The 21,965-nt window shown below is 35.1% G+C and overlaps 1 protein-coding gene across 1 annotated transcript in view; it reads left to right on the top strand.

Annotated features, from left to right (window-relative positions):
* The window catches only part of IQUB (IQ motif and ubiquitin domain containing), a 70,834-nt gene that overhangs the window by 21,608 nt on the left and 27,261 nt on the right, over positions 1 to 21,965 (top strand). Inside the window, exons 7-9 of the mRNA XM_049779376.1 lie at positions 7,829 to 8,004; positions 9,537 to 9,707; positions 14,963 to 15,139. Coding sequence (XP_049635333.1) covers positions 7,829 to 8,004; positions 9,537 to 9,707; positions 14,963 to 15,139 — 524 coding nt within the window. The remainder of the gene's footprint in view (positions 1 to 7,828; positions 8,005 to 9,536; positions 9,708 to 14,962; positions 15,140 to 21,965) is intronic.

Here is a 21,965-nt window from a genome sequence, read left to right as displayed (position 1 = left end):
ACACCTATTATCCGGTTCCCAAGACCCCTCCCAGATATGGGTGGGTCTTGGGGTACACCACATTTCCCCCTTTTTTAAATATTTTCATGCGCCAACGTAATAAAGTAAAAATTAATATACCAGCCCTTTTCAAAAACATATCATTTGCAAAATATACTTTACACCTGTAACCTAAAATTCTATTAATGCTTTTTTACCAAGCACTATTTCGGAACTTACATGTTCCTATACTTATAAACTATATTGGGGGAACTTCAATTGTTTTTATACCTTTTTTATACACAAGTACTTCAGCATACATGCATAACATACATTTTAAAAACAGGCTAAGTACATTAAAATACACAGTAAAACATTTTGCAATTGAAAATATTAACTTTGAAAGACAACAAAACACATTTAAATCATAAAGAAAATGACTAAGACAAAGATGCAGGTGGTTAGAAATTAGATGTTAAAATGGGCTAATCTGTATTACCTCCCTTATATTTTTATTTTTTAACCACTAACTAATTAAAACTTATTCCATCACCAACTATGAGTAAAATATTACTACCCACTAATTTTCTACACCTAAAACCATAGTTTAGATTAATTTGTCCCACGCTGATCTCACCATGTGGCTTTTGTAAACTTTTAAAGTTCAGATGTTGGTTTGTCCCACGCTGATCTCACCACGTGGCTCTCTTTTATAGTTTCAGGCCCCGTAGACGGTTTTGTAGACCATGAGGTTGCCGGTTTTGCTGCCCGCTGCCGGTTCGCTGGAGGGTGGATTCCAGGTTTTTCGCTTTTCCGGGCCAAACTGAGCCCAGCCAAGCCGATCCCAGCCGAGATTCCAGCCGAGCCGAGCTGCTTGGAGCTTGCCGCTTGGAGCTTTTCGCGGCAGGGGCTTCACCGCTGCCTTTTTTCCCCTCTGGGAGTACTTTGGAAGCAGCTTATGGCCGTTCAGAGTTCCAAGTGATTTAAACTAAAAGTTCAGTTCGAAATTTCCAAAGTCGAAATCCAAATTCAAGCCAAAGGTCATTTTCAGAAAATCAGTCCATTTTTAATAGTCTTTTTTCTCCTCCTTTTCCAATTTAGACTTTTAATTAGTTTTTTTACAGGCCGAGGTTTTTGTTTCTTGTAACAAAGTTTCAGTTCTGGGCCTGGGCCTGGGCTGGAGGTGATGAAAGCTTCCACCTCTCTTGTTTTATTTGCCCTTCTTTTTCTAGAAGGGGTTACGGCCATATTTGAACATTGTTGCACGTGGCCCAGGGTTTTGGGCTCAGTGCACCCGAAAAGAGCCAAAATGAAACTGAAAAGCAGAAATCTCACCATGATCACTGTTTTCTTGGGTTCAGGATTCAGGTTAAAGTTCGGAGCGCCATTTGTAGCATAAAATAATTAAGGACGGGGCTGGATGGCGATGGATGGAGGCCTTTGTGCTTAGGCCCCAACCACGTGGCTTCATCCCCATCCAGCTGGCGGATTCCAGGCCCAGGTAGAATTACTCACTCACACGCAGCCATCAGGAAGAATCATCTTTATTTATGCCCTAGCCACCACAGGTGTGTGGCCTATGTCAACCTTTTAAGCATTCAGCTATATTTTGCTAGCCCTGCATCTTATCTCCTGTTAGCCATCTTCCCTTTGGGCTCCATGCGGCCCAAAGATCCAAAAGCCAGGAAGCCAAGCGGGGCCAAAAGAGAAACGGCAAAAGGGGCCGAATCCCCTGGCTCAGAGGTTTATCTATCCTTTTCCAGACCCCTCCCAAAAATGGGAGGTCTTGCAGGTAGTTACACCTATTATCCGGTTCCCAAGACCCCTCCCAGATATGGGTGGGTCTTGGGGTACACCACACCGCTGTACTATCACTCCAGCCCCAAAATAATTTTTAAATTTTTTTCTTTTACAGTTAAATTTTTGGTTCATAAGCTTTAATAATTTATATAAAACTCAATTTATTAAAATTTCATTCCTTAACTCCAATCTTTGAAACTGCTGCCCTCTTGTGGTTAATAACGATAATTTCATAAACAATATGAACATCCTCCAAAAAACTAGTATCTTAGTAATAAAAGCAAAATTTTAATTGAAGATCAGAGCCATTATGCAGAAGTTAGGGTGCTTGCCTTATATATAGCCCACTGAGGTTTATGTGGCTTTGTCTCCCCCAAGTTGGATAACAATGATTCCTGAACAGAGTCATGAGACATCTCTGAACCATTGGGTGATGTAACTCAGAAACAAACAAGCAAAGTATTAGTCTACGAAAATTTAGCTGGCTGAAGCAATAGTATAGCTGGTAGGGTGCTTGCCTTGCATGCTGCTGATCTGGGTTATATCCCCAGCATCCCTGAGCCTTTCAGAAGTGATCCCTAAGCTCAGTGCTAGGAATAGCCCTTGAGCACTGCAGCATATGGCTCCAGAACAAACAAATGAAAAATAAAGAAGAAGTAGAAGAAAATTTAGCTATCCAGGTCACAATCCCTGTTAAACTTGCCAGCTGTATGAATAGGTCCTCTTCCCCAAAGTTTACAAAAATATCTAGGGAACCACACTCAGAAGTTGCTATTTAGTCTCTATGTTAAGACCCCTGTGCAGCTGCTTTATCTGGCCATGCTATATTTCACTTCTTCATACTTCAGAGATCATATATTGACCTTATAACTCTAGTTACCTGTCCACATAACAACACACACAACACATCTCCAGACTGGGTAACGTACAATGAGAAAGTAATGTAGAAATCCATATTTACAGAAGATTGTCAAACAACACTCTGCAGGCCTAAACATAATGGTGAGATATAGTTAAAAACAAAACCCAATAAAATGAATACTTTACCAAGCCAGACTTTCATTCATTTAAAGGAAAAAACAAAATTTCATGTATGAGCAACAGATCAGAAATTCATGACTCAAAGCAAGCATACACAAAGAACACAATGAAGGGGCTACTTTAAGATGAAATAAACCTCACGTACAATGCCAACTTTCTACAAAAAAGTGGCACAAACTTCATTTCAATAGTTCACTTAATTAAAATGATCTAAATACACTATTTAAGGAAACAGTGGCAGGATGAATTAAAACATTAAATCCAGGGCCAGAGCAGTGGCACTAGAGTTAAGGTGTCTGCCTTGCAAGTGCTAGCCTAGGATGGACTGCAGTTCAATCCCCCAAGCCAGGAGTAACTCCATCAAGCAGGTGCGGCCCCCAAAAAACAAACAAAAAAAATCAAATCTTTTGTTGTTTACAAGAAATACATTTAACCATTAAGAGCAAACAGAATCAAATTCATGCATTGGAAGACAATATTACAAGCAAATAGCTCCCCCAAAAAGGTGAGGGTGGCCATATTTGTATCAGACAACATCATATTTATGCTTTAAAAAGTCATGAGGCAGAAAGGGGTTATTTCTTCATGATCAAAGGATATATACATCAGCTAGAACTTATACTCCTAAGCACAGATGTACATAACAAAGGATCAGCAAAATACTTACAGCAACTTTTAATAGGTTTTAAGGAGGACATTGATAGAATTACAATAGCAATTGGAGACTTCAACATCATGCTACCACCTCTTGATAATCAATTATACTAAAACTCAGCAAGGGATACTGACTTTGAAGGAAGAAAGGGAAGAGAGTATATATATACAGACACACATATACATATATATGAATTTATATGGAGAGAGAAAAGCTAAGAATAAGTGAAGTAATGAGAAAGAGAGGCTTACAGAATTCTGCTGTGTCCTTGGTCTTGAACTTGAATTGTGAAGGAATAATTTGTTTTTTTGTTTTTGGACTTCACCTTGTGGTGTTGAGGAGTTATTCTCGTCTCTGCACTCAGGAATTATTTCTTGTGGGCTCAAGAGACCATATGCGATGGGCTCAGTAGACCATATGAGATGCTGGGACCAAACCTATGTCAACGGCATGCAAGGCAAGTTCCCTACCTGCTGTACTATTACTACAGCCCCCAGGAAATATTTTCTATTATTTAACCATACAGTTATTTAGTGTTGCAGCACTAGTAGACTAGTACAACATTAAAAACATTTTACAATTTGTTTTTCTGTCATATCTAAGGAACATATATTTTATGAGAGGACAGAATATTTCTTATTTTCAGTATTATTTGTATAGTTTTGAAAACTGTTCAATCCAACTATTTCTGATTTTTGTGCTTTTCTATTGTTTATTTATTTTTTTGATGGTTAAATCCATATATCTAAATAGAGGCTCATTTCTACAGGGATGTCATCTATTCAGTGGCAAGTTTTATTGGTATTAAGATCTATTATTTTCTTTTTTTCTTTTTAGTTTTTGGGCCATGCCCGGCTGTGCTCAGGGATTACTTCTTGCTCTGTGCTCAGAAATGCTTCTGTCAGGCTTGGGGGACCATATGGGATGCTGGAGATTGAACCTGGGTCCATCCCAGGTTGGTGGCATGCAAAGCAAATGCCCTAATGCTGTGCTGTTGTTCTGGCCTCAAGATCTATTATTTTCATCTTTATTAGGTTGCTTCTTCTTATTCATTAACTTTTATTTGGGAGGGTCACACCCAGTTATGCTCAAGGCTTAGACTTGAATCTGTTCTCAGAGATTATGGAACCATATTGGGTACTGATGATCTATTCCAAGACTACCATATGCAAGGCAAGTGCCTTACCCAGTTTTTTTTCTGACTGGTTGTTTCCTTTTTAAAGACCATGCCAATAAGTATATTGTGAAATATGAAAATATAATTAAATCCATACATGTTTGTATATATTATCTCCAGGTTCACTAAAACTTACATATTAATCTAGGAAGACTACATTTACCAGAGAGCTTAAATAATATTCTATTGGCCTAAATATATTGTTTGTCCTAAAAGTCTCTAATATAAAACTGAGATATAAAATAGGCTTACTAATATCATTCAACTTTTATTTGCTTTCTGGGAACAACTATATAATTTGAAAAGGTATTCTGCTATTTTTAAGCAAGTCATTTTATATCATCATTCATATACTATCTTTGGTATTTGGGTTTTATGAAAAATGTTTATTTTTTGTTTGATGAAACTTCTCCTAAATGATAACTCATCAATCTTGTATTCCCTTGTTTTGTAACATATTTGTAGCATATTAAATTCTAGTTAATAATTTTTTATATTATAATTATTTTGCTGAATACATTTTAGCATATTAAAATTATAGTTAACAAAATTTAGTCACTGAGAAATTATAAAGTTATTCATGATTGGGTTTCAATCATATAATATTTCAACAACAATTTCTTCAGCAGTGTTCACACCAGTGCTCCCCTCCACCCCAGTTTGCTTCCCATTGACCAGTATATTTTAGCATCTAAAGTATACTTTAGATATACTAAATATACACAGATCAAGCTGTGCCTAATCTGAACATGCATTTCTGGTAAAACAGTATATTCTTACAAAATATTATTTTCAACTCCTTGATTAAGATCAGGATGATCACAGTTGAAATTTGAGAAAATAGTTTGTTATAGTTAATGTCTAGGAGATAATAAAAGTTTTTACTGTTCTAAGTCATCACATAGTTGGCCAGGACTCAATGGGAATAACTCCCAAATCCTCTGAGAACCACATAGGGGTCCTCAAACTTTTTAAACAGGGGGCCAGTTTACTGTCCTTCAGACTGTTGGAGGGCCAGATTATAGTAAAAACAAAAATTATGAACAAATTTCTATGCACACTGCATATATCTTATTTAGAAGTGAAGAAACAAAATGGGGATAAATACAATATGTGGCCCATGGGCCGTAGTTTGAGGACCATTGATAGGACTCTTCATCATAAGATGTAAAACTCAGTATCATGAAAGGGAGGTGTTATGATAGGACCAGAATCACAATTCAGGCTTTAAATATTTATCTTTCAATGCAGATTAGTGATAAAGTAAATATTATACTTTAATAAAAGGGTAATTATATAAATTATATACATTATAAAATATCTTTGCAACATGATGAGAAAATAATTGGGTCTGAAATAGAGCAATAAGAAAATACATTTTACTTGGTTGACTCATAAGTAATTGAAAATTTGGGAATTTTTTTTTTATCAAAATAACATCTTTCCAGATGAAGTCATTAAACTATGTTATAAAATGAATTTGGGAGGTCAGAGAGATAGTACAGCAGGTTAGGTCCTTGCCTTGCATGGGACTGACCTGGGTTGAATCTCAGTGTCCCATATGGTCCACTGAGCATGGCAGGGAGTGTCTCCTGAGTGTAGAGCTAGGAGTAATCCTTGAGCATTGGTGGATATTTTCCTCTCACTGCCTCCTCCAAAATTAGATTTTTTTCTTAATTTATCTGCTGCTCCTACTGCTAGGTACACCCCAATTTTAACCTCATGCACTGTCATACTGCTGGCCAGGAGATTTAATTTAGCCTTGTTCTGTCAAGTAACCTGCTTTCAACTGTTGTCACTGGTGAGAATCCCAGCCCTCAGGGTCTCTACACCACCAATCAGGATCAATAAATGAGATCAGGCCTTCTTTTTGCCTTTACCTCAGTTTTGTTGAGGATATTTAGAAATATAAAGGAAGATAAGTTGTTGGAAAGGCTGTTCCTGGGGAAATAAGCAACAAGATCCTCACTCTGAAGATGGTGCTGGTATACCAGAAGGGTATTGACTCTTCTTCTAACCTTGGGAGGAAGCTGATTTCCATTGACCTGGAGAAACTAATGGTCCTGGTGAAAGTCAGTTCCAGATTCTGGTTCTTAATGTCTGGAGCTCTACCACATAGATGACATAGCACCAAGAACAATGGAAAAAAAGAAGAATTCATCTTCATCAACAGATGATGACAAAATTCCAGAAACCCAGCAATCACACCAGATCTCTTTTAACTGAGTAAATAAGGATTTAGAATAAATTCTTAATATCCTCTTGATATTTAATTATTTAAAAAAAATTGAACAGAAATAACTCAAAGAGTCTGATTTAATAAAATAAAATAACTCATTTGATTAGAAATAAAGAAGCTAACAGATGCAAGTCTCAATAGTAAAATCTATAAATCTAAATATTGTACTAGTTACTTTAAAGACATAGTACACAAATCCATCAAGAATGAAGGGGTAATAGAAATTTGATTGATATAAAAAGAAAATCTAAATATATCATTGATAATACAGGAAAAATAATCTCAGAATAATAAGAATTATAGAAGGAAAGTATGAGGGAGAGAGTAAGAATGGTTGTTGAGTAACAGCTCCCTTAATTTGAAGAACAAGGTTAGTGCATTGATCCAAGAGACACAAATAGTGCCAAGTAAAAGCAAATAGAAACCCAAAACATGTTTTAATCAATGGCAAGAATGAAAAGAGATGGATAAATTCCTTAAAGTGGTGGTATATGTTCCTGGCAGTTGTGCAACACATGTCATTGATTTCTTGGAGCCACATCTGGTTGTGCTCAAAGGACCAGAGGAGTGCTGGGGAAAGGACCTAGTTTAGCCATATGCAAGCTAAGTGCCCTGCCTGGATGTAATTTATCCTGCTCCTAAGACAGTTTGTTTTGATATTGGGCAGTGTATATGCTAATTTGGGGATATAATTTGACATACTATAGACTAGTTTCCTTTGGCTATTATTTTTTTTACTCTACTTTTATTACTTCAAGTTTAAACTTTTATTTCTTCCTATGTTTTTAATATACTGTGTGTGCTAGGAATGATTTTATTTATGGGAATTTTATTTAAATCAGTACAAATGTAAATTGTTTTTCAGGTTGTGATGATAAAAATGTCCTATAGAAATGTGTGATTTTAAAAACTCACTAATCTCATGTTATTTCTTTAGCCTGGCGGCAAGAAGAAATTTTATGCATTAACAAATGTTTAACTGGAGCTGAAAGGAAAACTGCTTTGTGTGAACTTCTGGAAAAAGAGACCCAGATAATTGCTTCCATTGGAAGATACAGAGAAAATGCTTTTATGGAAAGAGAAAGTACAGCACTACAAGTTTTTCTGGAAAAGGTTGGTGAAATAACAATTATTTAAGTATACTGAATTTATAAAATGAGAATAGTGACCTACACAAAGGACTTATATTGTAAAAAGTTAAATTAGAATTTTGTTTAGCATTTTGGTAATGAATTTATTTAAATTTTGTATATGTTTTACTATTTATCTGATACAAATTTAGATTTTAACTATGGCCTAAATATGGAAAAGAATATATTGTCATTTAGAGATATTTGTCTATAAAGCAAAAATAGAAGCAGCTTTCTTCTGACTTTGGTTGTTTAGATTTAATCTACATAGTTTTTCAGATAAGAATTTTATTGTTTGGGGTTTTTTTTTTGGTGGGGGAGGGGGCACACCTGGTGGTGCTCAGGGTTCCTTCTGGCTCTGTGCTCAGAAATTGCTCTTGGCTTAGCGGACCTTATGAAATTCCAGGGATAGAACCTGGGTTGTCCTGGGTCAGCCTGATGAAAGGCAAATGCTCTATCACTGTGCTACCACTCCAGCCCCACTGATAAGTACTTTAGAGAAGTAATGTTGAGGATGTTGAAGGAACTCAAAGAAATGATGCAACAAAAAGTCAATAAGACTCAAGATGTTATGAACGTAAAAATGAGAGAACTTCAAACAAAAATGACAAAAAGAAATCTTCTGGGGTCCCTTGAAAGGTCTGCACCAGGGTTGGCTGATGGATAACAGAGGCCAAGGAGTTAAGTTGGGTTCAAGCTCTGTTCCATTTATTCATAGCAAAAGGTGGAATATATATATATATATATATATATATATATATATATATATATATATATATATATATATATATATATATATATATATATATACTCACACCTGGCAGCGCTCAGGGGTTACTCCTGGCTCTGAGCTCAGAAATCGCTCCTGGCAGGCTCAGGGGACCACATGGGATGCCAGGATTCGAACCACCGTCCTCCATGCAAGGCAAATGTTGTACCTCCATTCTATCTCTCTGGCCCCACCAAATATTTTTTTTTTTGTCAAGTTTTACTGATAGTTTGTTGCAAGTCAGCCCCTGAAGAGGTTGACTGATGGAGGGATGCAGGATGAGGTCTTTCCCCTCCAGCTCGGAGCACGCGTCTGCCACCCTGTCCAGCCGACGGTTCGGAGGTGAAACGGCAGGTAAACAGCTCGCAGACAGTCAGGCTTGTGGAAATATTAGCTTTATTCGGTAGACAAGACTGAAGTCCAAAGACTCAGCATAAATTCCAGCCAAAAGCCTCTCGCCTTCCACAGACCCTTGTTTTTATCCCCGAGAATCAGGTACCACCCAATGGTGGGATCAGATAGTACCCAATGGTGGAAGCAGAATCAGGTACCACCCTAGGGTGGAACAGAATGCCAGGTCACACCCTAGGGTAGGGCACAATCACCGATCAGGGTAGGGTCAGTAACATAATAATCCCCTAAAATATTTACATACACAACAATAGTTTAATTCATAGAGTATGATTCTAAGGTTAACTTTTACACAAACTTATTTGCTGATACTTATTAAACTTACTATTTTTAAGTGTGCATTGCCAAAGACACTAAGAACAAATGATGGAAAATTAATTGAGATAGATACACAATTCACCATCAGAGCCAGAGAGTTGCACAGCATCTATAATTGCATTATGCTGAATAATCTGTCTCAAGATGAGAGGTTGGATGTTCTCTTAACAGTTAAGCATACTGTGAAGGTAGGTCAACTTTTTTAGCTTTAGAATATTACTAAAATTACCAAGAAAAATTCTAAATAAGCTTTGTTTTACTTTAATAATATATATATATAAATTTATAACTATATATGAAGTTGTATGTGAATTTTATTTTGTCATTATCTGGTTTGGATATAAATTTGAGAGGACATAGTTCATTTATTAACACTTTAAAAAATTTTCAAACTATCAATATAAGAATAAATTTAGTAGAATGAATATTCAGTTTACAAATATATAAATATACCCATTTCTATGTAAGGACTAAAATATATTAGAATATTTAGTATGGAATGAATACTCAATTTATTTTAATAAGACTGCAGTCATTGTTAGTATATTTTGAAAATTTTCAATGGAAATTTTATTTTACTAGATTAACATCAGTATGAGCATATTATAATTGTATTTCCCATCAATTATTGTATATATATTTTTAAACATCTTTTTAATGAAAATGAGGTCAACCCTCAGGTGAAATTCCTAGAAAGAGACTTTGAGAAGTGATTTGCATGTGGGAAGTAAAGTGAAGAGGGATGAAGAGCTGGAGGAATAACTCCTGTGAGGCAATAAAGAAAGCAAGAGGACAGGCAGGTAGAAATCTTAAGCTTTGGTGGTATTTACCTTAAAATAAAACAAAGGGTAGTAGGGTAATTCTGGTTTGTCATGAAGTAAGGCAAGGGTGAGGAGTTTTGTTTTGTTTTGTTTTGGTTTTTGTGTCACACCTGACAGTGCTCAGGGGTTACTCCTGGCTCTATGCTCAGAAATCGCTACCGGCAGGCTCGGGGGACCGTATCGGATGCCGGGATTCAAACCACCGTCCTTCTGCACGCAAGGCAAACGCCTTGCCACTGTGCTATCTCTCCGGCCCCTGGGTGAGTTTTTAATTCTACAAATGACCATTTATTGGGCATGGATTGCCCTGGCAAGGAAGAGTGATTTTGAGTTAGGTGTGACCTTCACTAGAAAGCAGTTATCAGATTTATTAAGTTGAGAATCTCAGCCAACAATTAACCATGAACTGTCCCACCACCCTATTTATTTTTGGAAAAATTACAATAGCTTGGTTAAAGAGCCAGATACAGGCCCTTATTATTGCCATTGACTTTAAGGCCAGAGCAGATACCCTTTATATCTTTTCTTTGTTGATATGGCCCACATCTTAAGAGGTCTAAACCACTGGTTTTCAATCTTTTTATACCTATGAACCTATAGAAAAAATAGGGAAACTCAGATTTTATACCTATAAACCTATAGAAAAAAATAGGCCAATTCAGAACTGCTCCTACATTTAAAACATGAAAGCAGTAGGTACAAGCAGGAATATGTATACTGCATCTTGATCTGACATAAACTTCTCTTGTTAATAGTTAATTTAAAAAAAATAGGATAAATAAGGCTGATGGGATAGTATAGCATGTAGGGTGATTGCACACAGCTAACCCATATTTGATCCCAGAACCCTGGTAGGAATGATCCCTGAGCTCAAAGTCAGGGATCCTTAGCATAGCTAATTGTAGTCTCAAAATAAAATAAACCAAAAAAATAGAATAGTTTGCAGGCTACTAAGGCAGAAATAAAATAACTTTATAATAAGAATGCTATTAGTATCATTACATGATCCAGTCATTATATGTATTAAGCTGAAATAATTTTACATGACCTCATAGGAAATTTACATTACAGGAAATTATAGTGTTTGTCTTAGGATCAGCAATAGTAAATCATTGGTCTAACCATAGGTACTAATCCAAGGGTGTAGGCTTTGGTACTAAACTTTCATTAACTGTCCAAATTTGACAAGAATGCGCTAAAGAAATGACCATTACCTGGTTGCCAGATTTATTCTTCCTGCTCTCTTTGGATAAGAACAATTATTTAATCCTATAGGTTTCATGAGTATAAAAAGATTGAAAACCAGTGTTTTAGATCTCTCAAGATATGGGCCATAACAGAAGAAGGAAAGAGTCAAAGAGTATCTGCAGTGGCTTTAAAGTTGATGGGAATAATGAGAGCTGAGTCTGGCCCTTTAATGTAATAAATACTTCCCTTGCCCAGCTCTTTTGACAAGAAAAACCCAGGCTTTTAGTACAGCTTAAAATTTAATATTAAATTAAATTTTAATAATTTAATGCTATGCCATTTACTGTAAATGTTTCTCTCACAGTATTAGGAACTTTTAACTCAAAGAGCCTTCAATTGTAGGGACAAAAGTTAAAAATCCCCAAATATTAGAAAGTAGAAATGGTCTACTTTCAATAGTTTGGTTCCTAGAGTATGACAGTTTTATAAACTTCCACTGGTCCTTCCCTGTCATATTACCTCTGACCTCACAGTTCAAGAAATGAAGGGTAAAAGGCCTATGACAACTTCCAAGTACTCCATTCCAATGATATATTTAGTGACTAAGGAATAAACATAAGGTGGTATGTAAACTCAGTGGAACAACTGTGACTTGAATGGAGACCAGAGTTTCATTATTGTTTGTGGCCATATACATTCTTATTCTTAGAAGGTATAAATTTTTATAACTATATTTATTAACCATTTGTTTCAAGATACCACAGGGAAGTTCTTTTCAGTTAATGACTGCTACTTTTAGAAAAGTTCTAAATACAATCAAGAGAAAAGCTCTGCTTAGGGTTTCTTGCTTCCAATCCTATCCACAGCTTGGAGTCTGAATATTTAGTTCTGAACTGGGATTAATATGCTTAGCATATTACAGCATTATTACCAGTAGATATATTTTTATATTTCCAGTGAGTTAGAATACTAAAATATTGAGAGGATCATTGGTATAGATTTTGTGCTTTACAGCAGAAATTGCAAGATACATATGCATAGTAATGTTCAATATAAATAGGTGTGCAATTCAAGTAGTAATATTTGACTTCTGAAAAAAATGATTTTGAGTGCTCTTAGGTTTGAGTGACATACCACCTGGAGGTTATTCATAAACATAGGTTGTTTCTGAATTATCTTTATTAACTTCATGATAATAGATGGGATAACTCTATATGGGAAATATTTTTGTTGTTGTTGTGGGGAAACACTCAGTGGCACACAGGAGTCACTTCTGGCTCTGTGCTCAGAAATCACTCCTGGCAGGCTCAGGGGACTATATGGGATGCTGAGATTCGAACCACCGAGCCTGCCAGGAGTGATCTTGTGAGCCAGTCTTTGTAGCCCTCATCTCTATAGTCTCTGGACATTATTATAATAATGTCTTTTAATTTTTTTAAAAATCCATAGTTGAGTGAGACTATTCTATGTCTATCTCTCTCCCTCTGACATATTTCACTCAGCATAATAGTTCCCATGTCCATCCACATATAGGAAATTTTCATGGCTTCATCTCTCCTGATGACTGCATAGTATTCCATTGTATATATGTACCACAGTTTCTTTAGCCATTCATCTGTTGAAGGGCATCTTGGTTGTTTCCAGATTCTGGCTATTGTAAATAGCACTGCATATTACATGTTTTAGCTGAAAATACACCCCACAGATATAACAACACCAGTCAGAGTTTGGAGTTTCTGGACTTCCAGGCTGCATATGCTGCTATGTGACAACTCTAAATTTTTCAAAACTGTCATCCTAGTAGAAACACACTAATTTAGAGATCAACATGGAATTGACCATCTGATATTCAAAAACGAAACACATAACAGAAAGATCATCTTAGTAAACCGTTTGACAATGACTTAATGGCTTTGTCATAAAATACAGTAATTTCCACTATTTTTGTTGTTCTTAAGAAAAATAATTTCATTAGCACTTATCTGTAAGCAAGCAATATAAAATATATGATTTTGTGCTTGTCAAGGGGACAGGCTTGGGAATGGGTGGAAATTAAGAGGACAATTGTGGAGAGAACATTACATTGATTTTGGGATTTGTGTTGGAACATGGAATAGCAGAAACATATATTATTAGCATCTATGTAAATCATGGTTTATAAATAATATAATTTATTAAAATTATAGGACAACTTTATTTTGCAGATTTTGCTTTTAGCTTCATTCAAAATATTTATTGGGTCTTTTCATATAGTTTGTTTTATTGTTTATAAATAATTCTGCCTGAATTAATCAACTTAATTACTGAGATTTTATTAACTATACACATTTCTATTCTATTAATTTACTTTGAACAAACAGCTTAGAATATATAATTTAGTTAAAATAAAATCAATAATATTTAACTATTCTTGGGTCCAACAGTAAGATATTTTCAATATTATCAGTATGTTCCTTCCCCTTTGTGATTGCAGTTCATCATCAATAGGTGGCTGCTGTAATGACTATCCTGATAGTAATTCTCTTTATTTTTCTTTATAGATTTGCAACGTATGTATACATATTTAAATAATAGTGTGATATTGCTTGTACTTTGGATCTATTTATATGGAATGAAACTATGTATATTATCTGTACCATATTTTCTTTGTTCAGCACAATTCATTTGTAAAATTTAATATTTTATTGTATATAGTTCTTGTACATTCATTTTTATATGTGATAATATTTGTTGCTTGAGTGTCATCATTTATTTATGTAAATAATTATTCATGTTTTGAGAATTCTTCTGGTTTGGCATTTGGTTCACAGCCAGAAATGTTCAGGACTAAGTTCTGACTCTGCTGTGCTCAGAGATCACTCCTGGCAGGGTTTGGGTGACCATATGAAATGCAAGGGATCAAATTTGGGCTGTCTATGTATAAAGCAAATGCCTTATCCAGTATATTGTTGTTTCACTTTTTGAGAATATTTTAAATTTTAAGCTCTTACAATGATTCCATATTACATATTTCTCCAAAGTACTTAAGAGTAGAATTACTGATTTATAGAATTTGACACTAAGTGGTGTCACAAGTTTTGGGATTTTTGTTGTTGTTTGTTTGTTTGTTTGTTTTGCCATACCTGGCAGTGATCAGGGGTTACTCCTGACTCTGCACTTAGAAATCACTCCTAGCAGGCTTGGGGGACCATATGGAATGCTGGGGATTGAACATGGGTCTGTCCCAATGCAGCTGCGTGCAAGGCAAATGCCCTGCTGCTGTGCTATTGTTCTGGCCCCCGGTGTCAAATTTTTTCCAAGTTATTTGTGTCCATATATTTTTACATTGATTTTTACTTTACTTTGAAATCTAGGTTTTAAATTTGGGTGATAATTAAAAAAATGAACAGTGAATTTTAAAATTCTACATACACAAATTAGTTTGTATTTTACAGGAACATGAATGTAAACTGACTCATGACATTCTAGAATTGATTGACAGAGAGGTTGACCTTATGATGCGAGGAGTCAAACATTGTAACCTTGAAGGACTTAGAAAAAGAATTGCAACACTTTTTTTACATTACATCAAGACACCCATGTTCAATCCTGAAGTTGCAAGACATCTTAAGGTACTCTGCTTTTCTCGGTTTTATTATTTTCTCAATTTTTAAAAAGTGTAGTAAAGTTTTTTTTATAATTTTACTTGGCTACATTGGTAAAAGCACAATTTAGTAAGATATTTTTGAATAGTTATTTTATGCCTATAGATTACCTTTATTTATTTTCTATGTATGTATATCTTATCTTGAATTCTATATTAATCTCTGAGCCAAACATTCCATTTAATACTGTGCTGTGTTGAATGCTTCATAGTTTCTTATCTTCTTTATGCTTTTGCATGTGCAATTATTCCATGTGAATTAATGTCTCCTACTTCATCTAGACGACTCCTACTTATTTTCTCAGAATCAGTTTATATCACCCTTCTTCCTAAGAATTGAGAGAGGAGAGGGAGAGAGAGAGAAGGAGGGAAAATGAGTTAATCTCTTCATTTCTGAGATTTTTTTATTCATTGTCTATGTTTCTTATAATACTTGGCACAGTTATAATTATCTATGAACAAATTCAGGTAGATATACTGATAGAACTTAAAATTTAATATGTAGTTGAGTCAAACTGCCTGTTTTAAAACTAGCATGCTATGGATCAAGAGGATCAAAGTTATATATTTCACATAACAAAATGTCACTAAAAGAAATTAAACTGCTGTCTTCAGTTCCAAGATACCTAAGCCTCATTGGAATTTTGTTCCATAAAACTAGGACTATAGTAATGCACTGATTTTCAAATGTGAGAAACATTTCAGTAAAGTTTGGGGGTGATAATTAATGAATTATGATGTTCTATTCTGATATTACTTTAATCAATCAATTAATTTTTGTTTTGGGGCTACACCTGGCAGTGCTCAGGGGTTATTCCGGGCTCTACACTCAGAAATTGCTCCTGGCAGGCTTGGGGATCATATGGGATGTTCACCGGGTATCAAACCTGGATCAGCCACGTTCAAAGCAAGCGACCTAACTGTTGTGTTATTGCTCTGGCCCAATGATTACTTTTAAAGTTATATTTTATTTAAGAATATGACTAAGGGGACTTGATTGATAGAACAGTGGTAGGGTGTTTACCTTGCATGTGGCCAACCCGGGATGGATTCAAGTTTGATCACCTGTGTACCAATATGGTTCCCCGAGCCTGTCAGGAGCAATTTCTGAGAGCAGAGCCAAGAGTAACCTTTGAGAGCTGCCGGATATGGCCCCAAAACAATATCAACAAAAAACCCCAAGTAAATAAAAACAAACAACCCCCCCAAACCCCAAATGTGACTAAGCATCTAGATTAAAATACTACACAAGTTAAAATACTATTGTCCAATTTTTATATTATTTTAAATAGAGTTTAGGAGCATGGTTATATTACAAGACAAATATTTTTCTACACATCCCTCTTTTAGAGTTCAATAATGTTATTCATCATCAAATTTTGAGTATTTTTATATGTCATTCCTAAGATGTATCATTCAAAAATATTTTCTTGCTTTTCATTATTTTAGCAGTATTTTTTTTTTCTTTCCGGTTTTTCGGGCCACACCCGTTTGATGCTCAGGGGTTACTCCTGGCTAAGCGCTCAGAAATTGCCCCTAGCTTGGGGGGGACCATATGGGACGCCGGGGGATCGAACCGCGGTCCTGATCCTTGGCTAGCGCTTGCAAGGCAGACACCTTACCTCTAGCGCCACCTCGCCGGCCCAATTTTAGCAGTATTTTTAACCATAGACATTTTAAATTTTGATGAAGGTGAATTTATCTATTTAATAATAATTTATTTCTTATTGTTTGTTCTATATTTATTTTTACTGATGACTTACAGACAGTGGTGGAGAATTGTGAGCACTTTGGTGATGGTGGAATAAAATAACTTTGTACATCAATATCATTAATTATAAAATTGTTATCATACTACTTAAACAATAATTAAATTTTAAATTAAAACAAAAATTTAAATAAAATAAAGTATTTTTGAAATAATTAATGTTAGAATGTCCATACTACCAAATTTGATCACAGATCCAATGGAATACAATGAAAATTCCAGCTGTACTTTTAGCATAAGTCAAAAATAAGTCAAATTTGCATGATACTCACCCATGAAATAAACCACATAAAATACTTAATAATCAGTCAAAGCAATCACAGAAAGAACAAAATTTGAGACATCATAGTCCCTAAATACAATTTTACAAAGCTATAGTAATAAAGACAGATTGGCACTCACAGAAAACAGATATATAGGTCCATAACATAGAATAAAGCCATTAAAAACTCATATATATTTGGTTAACTAATATTTGAAAGAAATGTAAGTGATATTTAAATAATTAATCTCTTTTAAGTGATACTGAGTAAACTAGGTTAGTACATGCCAAAAAATTAAATAAGATCCTTATCTCACACTGTATGCACAAGTCAAATCAGGATAGATAAAAAAAATTAAAATCTAAAGCTAGAAACTATAAAAACCAATACCATATTTAAATTTTTCTTAATGCATAAATTTCAAATATATATGTTAACATTTATATATATTATGATCATGAAATGTTTAGTTTTCATTCACAATAGTACTAATTTCACCATTCTCTACATGCTTTGCTTTTGACAACAACATTCATTCAGAATCGATAATTTGTTTTCATTTTGTTTTATGTTTCAAATGTCATTAAAATCATGCAGTATTTTATTTTCGATACTTTACACAACATAATCAGCTCATGTTTTATTTATGTTGCAGATGGCAATTTTATATTCTTTTTATAACTTAGTATTCTATTGCATATAAAAGCACCATATATATGGCTAATTCAATGCTATGCACTTTATTTAAATTGCCATATTTAATTTTCATAACTGCAAAATTAATAGATTATATATATATTTATTATTATTGACTTAAACATGATAGATACAAGGTTGTTTATAATATAGTTGGGTTTTTTATTTACAAAGTTCTTTCAGTACTGAAGTGTACAACACTTTTCCCAGTACACTTTTCCCACCAGCAATGGCCCCAGTTTTCTGCCAGCCCTTCCCTTGCCTTCCTATGGAGCAAATAATTTTCACGTTTCCCTCCTTTCCTCTCTCTCTCTCTCTCTCTCTCTCTCTCTCTCTCTCTCTCTCTCTCTCTCTCTCTCTCTCTCTCTCTCTCTCTCTCACACACACACACACACACACACACACACACTTCTTTTCTCCTTCCAACTCCCTCTTAAAAACTGCCATTTGCAATATTGTTATTGAGGGGTATCATGTCTATCACTTTAACTCTTTTCAGCACCAAATTCTTGTCCAGAGTGATCATTTGATCATTTCCAATGGTCATAGTATCATAATGGTCCCTTCTCTGCCCTAATCACTCTCCTGCTATTTATGGGAAGCTTTTTACCATGGACTGGTCTTCTTGACTCTTATCTTTCTTGTATTTGATATTATTACCATATTATATTTTTCCTTATATACCAAAAATGACTGCTCATTCTCTGTCATTCTCCCTCTTCCTCATTTTGCCAACATAGCACTGTCCATATCCATCCATGTATAAACACATTTCATGACTTAATTTTTTTCTAATATCTGCATAGTATTGTGTAGATGCACCACTGTTTCTTTACCTACTCATCTGTTGTCAGACACTTGGGTTGTTTCCAGGTTATGGCTATTGTGTATAGTGCTGCAATTAACAGCAATGTAGAGGGTTTTTCTACAATGTGTTTTAGGCCTCCTAGGTATATTAGTTGGAGTGGAATTGCTGGTAATGTGGGAGCTCACTTGATGGCGTTTTGAGGAATGTCCATGTTATTTTACAGAAAGGCTGGACTGGTAGACATTCCCACCTTCAGTGAATGAAAATTCATTTCTCTCCTCATCCTTGTCAGCACTGGTTGTTTTTATTCTTTGTGATGTGTGCTATAATGTAAGATGATACCTCATTTTTGTTATTTTTTAAATAATATCTTTATTGAAGCACCATGATTCCAAACTTGTTTGTAGTTAGACTTCAGTCATAAAAAGAACACCCCCTTTTTACCAGTACAAATCCCACCACCAGTGTCCCCTATTTCCCTCCTCTTTCACCCCCTGCATGTATTTGACAGAGTCATTCTACTTCTCTCACTCATTAACATTGTCATGATAGTTGTTAATGTAGTTATTTCTCTAACTGCACATACCACTCTTTGAGGTGAGCTTCATAACATGAGCCAGTCCTTTTGGCCCTCTGCATTTCCTTGAGGAAATGCTCCCTGTGGAGCATTCTTTTCAAGTGATATTTCACTATCTTTCTTCTTTGAGAAAATATCTGTTATCCATTCATTCCTTATTATCATGTTGTATGGGGTTAGATGTGTTATTCTTGTTAAGTTCTGCTAGTACCTTGTATATCTTAGATATTGGATGGGTATTGGATGAAAAGCTTCTCCCATCCCATGGGTAGCCTTTGTATCCTAGTCCCTGTTTCCTTTGAAATGCAGAAGCTTCTCAGTTTTTTATAGTCTCACTTATGTCTCTTTGCTTTCACTTGATTGGACAGTGACATTTCCTCCTTGAATATGCCTTTAATCTACTGTCATGGAATGTTCAGCCTGTATTTTCCTCTATGTACCTATCATTTCAGTTGTGATATTAAGGTCTTTAATCCATTTTGATTTGAACTTTTTTTAAGGTGTTAAAGAGAAGTGATTCATTTTTTGCATGTAGTTGACCAATGATCTGCACAAAATTTATCAATCTTGTATATTTTTCAAAGAAACAACTCCTGCTTTCATTGATCTTTTGAATTTTGGGGGGTGTCCAGTTTATTAATTCATGCTTAAATTTTATTATTTACTTTCTTTTGCCTGCTTTTGGCTCATTTTGTTGGTCATTTTCCAATTTCTTGAGCTGTGCCATTAAATTATCTCTGTAGTCCCTTTTATCCTTTCTTATGTTTATCCTTTCTTATATTTATATTTATAGCTTTTAGAGCTATAAATTTTTCTCTTAGTTATACTTTTGCTATGTCCCAAAAATTCTTACAATTTGTGCCTTTATTCTCTTTTGTTTTTAGGAATATTTTATTTCCTCTTTGATTTCTTCTCTGACCCATTGATTGTTCAGTAGTGAGCTGTTTAATATCCAGTTGTTAAAGTTATTTCTCCATTTCTGTTTGTAATTCACTTCTATTTTTATTGCATTTATGGTCTGGAAAGATAGTTGTTACAATTTCTATTCCTTGATTTTATGGAGATATGTTTAATGACCCAGAATGTGGCATATCTTGGAGAATATTCTATGTAACAATTATTTTAAGTATTTTTCTGGCCCCTCATTTGGTACATTTATGTTCAGGAGTATGATTTCTTCCTGATATACATATCACTTGATTATTAAGAAATTGACTTTTCTGTCTCATAACTCTTTTTATAATATATTTATTTAGGTATTATGATTACAAACATGATTGTAATTGGGTTTCAGTCAGAAATAAAACACCCTCCTTCACTTGTGCAACATTCCCACAATCAATGCCCCCCCATCTCCCTCATTATCTATGGCATTTAAGAAAAATAAAAGACATTCCTGCAATAATGCCCATAGACAATAGAGATGAGGGCCAGAAGCACCAGCTCATGATATGAAGTTCACCACAAAGAGTGGTGAGTGCAGTTAGAGAAATAACTACATTAACGAATACAATGGCAATGTTAATGAGTATAACATTATTTTAAGCTAAACAATTGGCCTAAAAAAATTAAAGAAAAACAATTGGCCTAAATGCTAATTCCATTGGCCATAGCCCCATAATGACCAGTCAGAGTCATCTACCCAGAGGAGACAATCATGTCCAATGTCACAAATCAGATTATATAGGGAGGGGAAATAGGGAGGTTCTAGCTTCTTATGAACTTTAAAATGATTGACTGTTTTCTAGGGTACCTTAAAACTTCTTCCTCATGTCCTTTCCAGGTAGACAACCTGGTATATGGCTAGATACCTTTGTAAGGGTCAGAGTTGACCACTCAAGTTTGTGCTGAGAGTCAAAGACCACCTGGGATAATGCAAAGTGCAAAAGGGAGTTTATTCAGCTAGTTGAGGTCCAAGTCTCATCCAAACCAGAGGAGTCTTGCCAAGGACTCTGAATCAAATCTTCAAGCAGTTTATATAGAAATATTAAGTATTGGGGCTGGAGCGGTGGCACAAGTGGTAGGGTGTCTGCCTTGCATGCACTAACCTAGGACAAACTGTGGTTCAATCCCCTGGTGTCTCATATGGTCCCCCAAGCCAGGAGCAATTTCTGAGGGATAGCTAGGAGTAACCCCTGAGCATCACTGGGTGTTCCCCTCCCCCCAACAAAACAAAATAAAAAAAGAAACCTCAAGCATTAACAGTACAATCATTTCATTATAAAACTGTCTTACTTAATCACTGATTTTTTTCTGGCTCAATTTTGGTTGTCTAGAGATACTCTGATTCAAGCCCTGGCTGTCAAGGGATACTCTATTCAAACTTCTGTTGTCAAGGGATACTCCGATTCAAACTTTGTTTGTTAAAGAGCCTTTGGTTGTCAAGGGAGTCTTATCAGATAGAACCCCAAATGGCCAACCACCTAGTTAGTCTCTCAGATAAGGAGTTTAGAGAAGAAATATGGAGGATGTTCATAGAACTCAAAGAATGTATAGATCAAGTTGAACAGAACAAAAACAAGAATCAAGAGGATATGAAGATAGGAATCATAAAACTCCAAACTGAAATAACAGGTCTGAAAAACTAAATAGATGAAATGGAAAAATCTATGGAAAGTCTCTCAAACAGAGGAACAACAGCTGAGGATAGAATCAGTTAACTGGAAAATGATATGTATAACA

Source organism: Suncus etruscus, chromosome 1 (genome assembly GCF_024139225.1).
Source record: "Suncus etruscus isolate mSunEtr1 chromosome 1, mSunEtr1.pri.cur, whole genome shotgun sequence".
Classification (NCBI taxonomy): domain Eukaryota; kingdom Metazoa; phylum Chordata; class Mammalia; order Eulipotyphla; family Soricidae; genus Suncus; species Suncus etruscus.
Note: the sequence above shows the minus strand (reverse complement) of the source record. Positions and strands in the feature narration are given on the sequence as shown.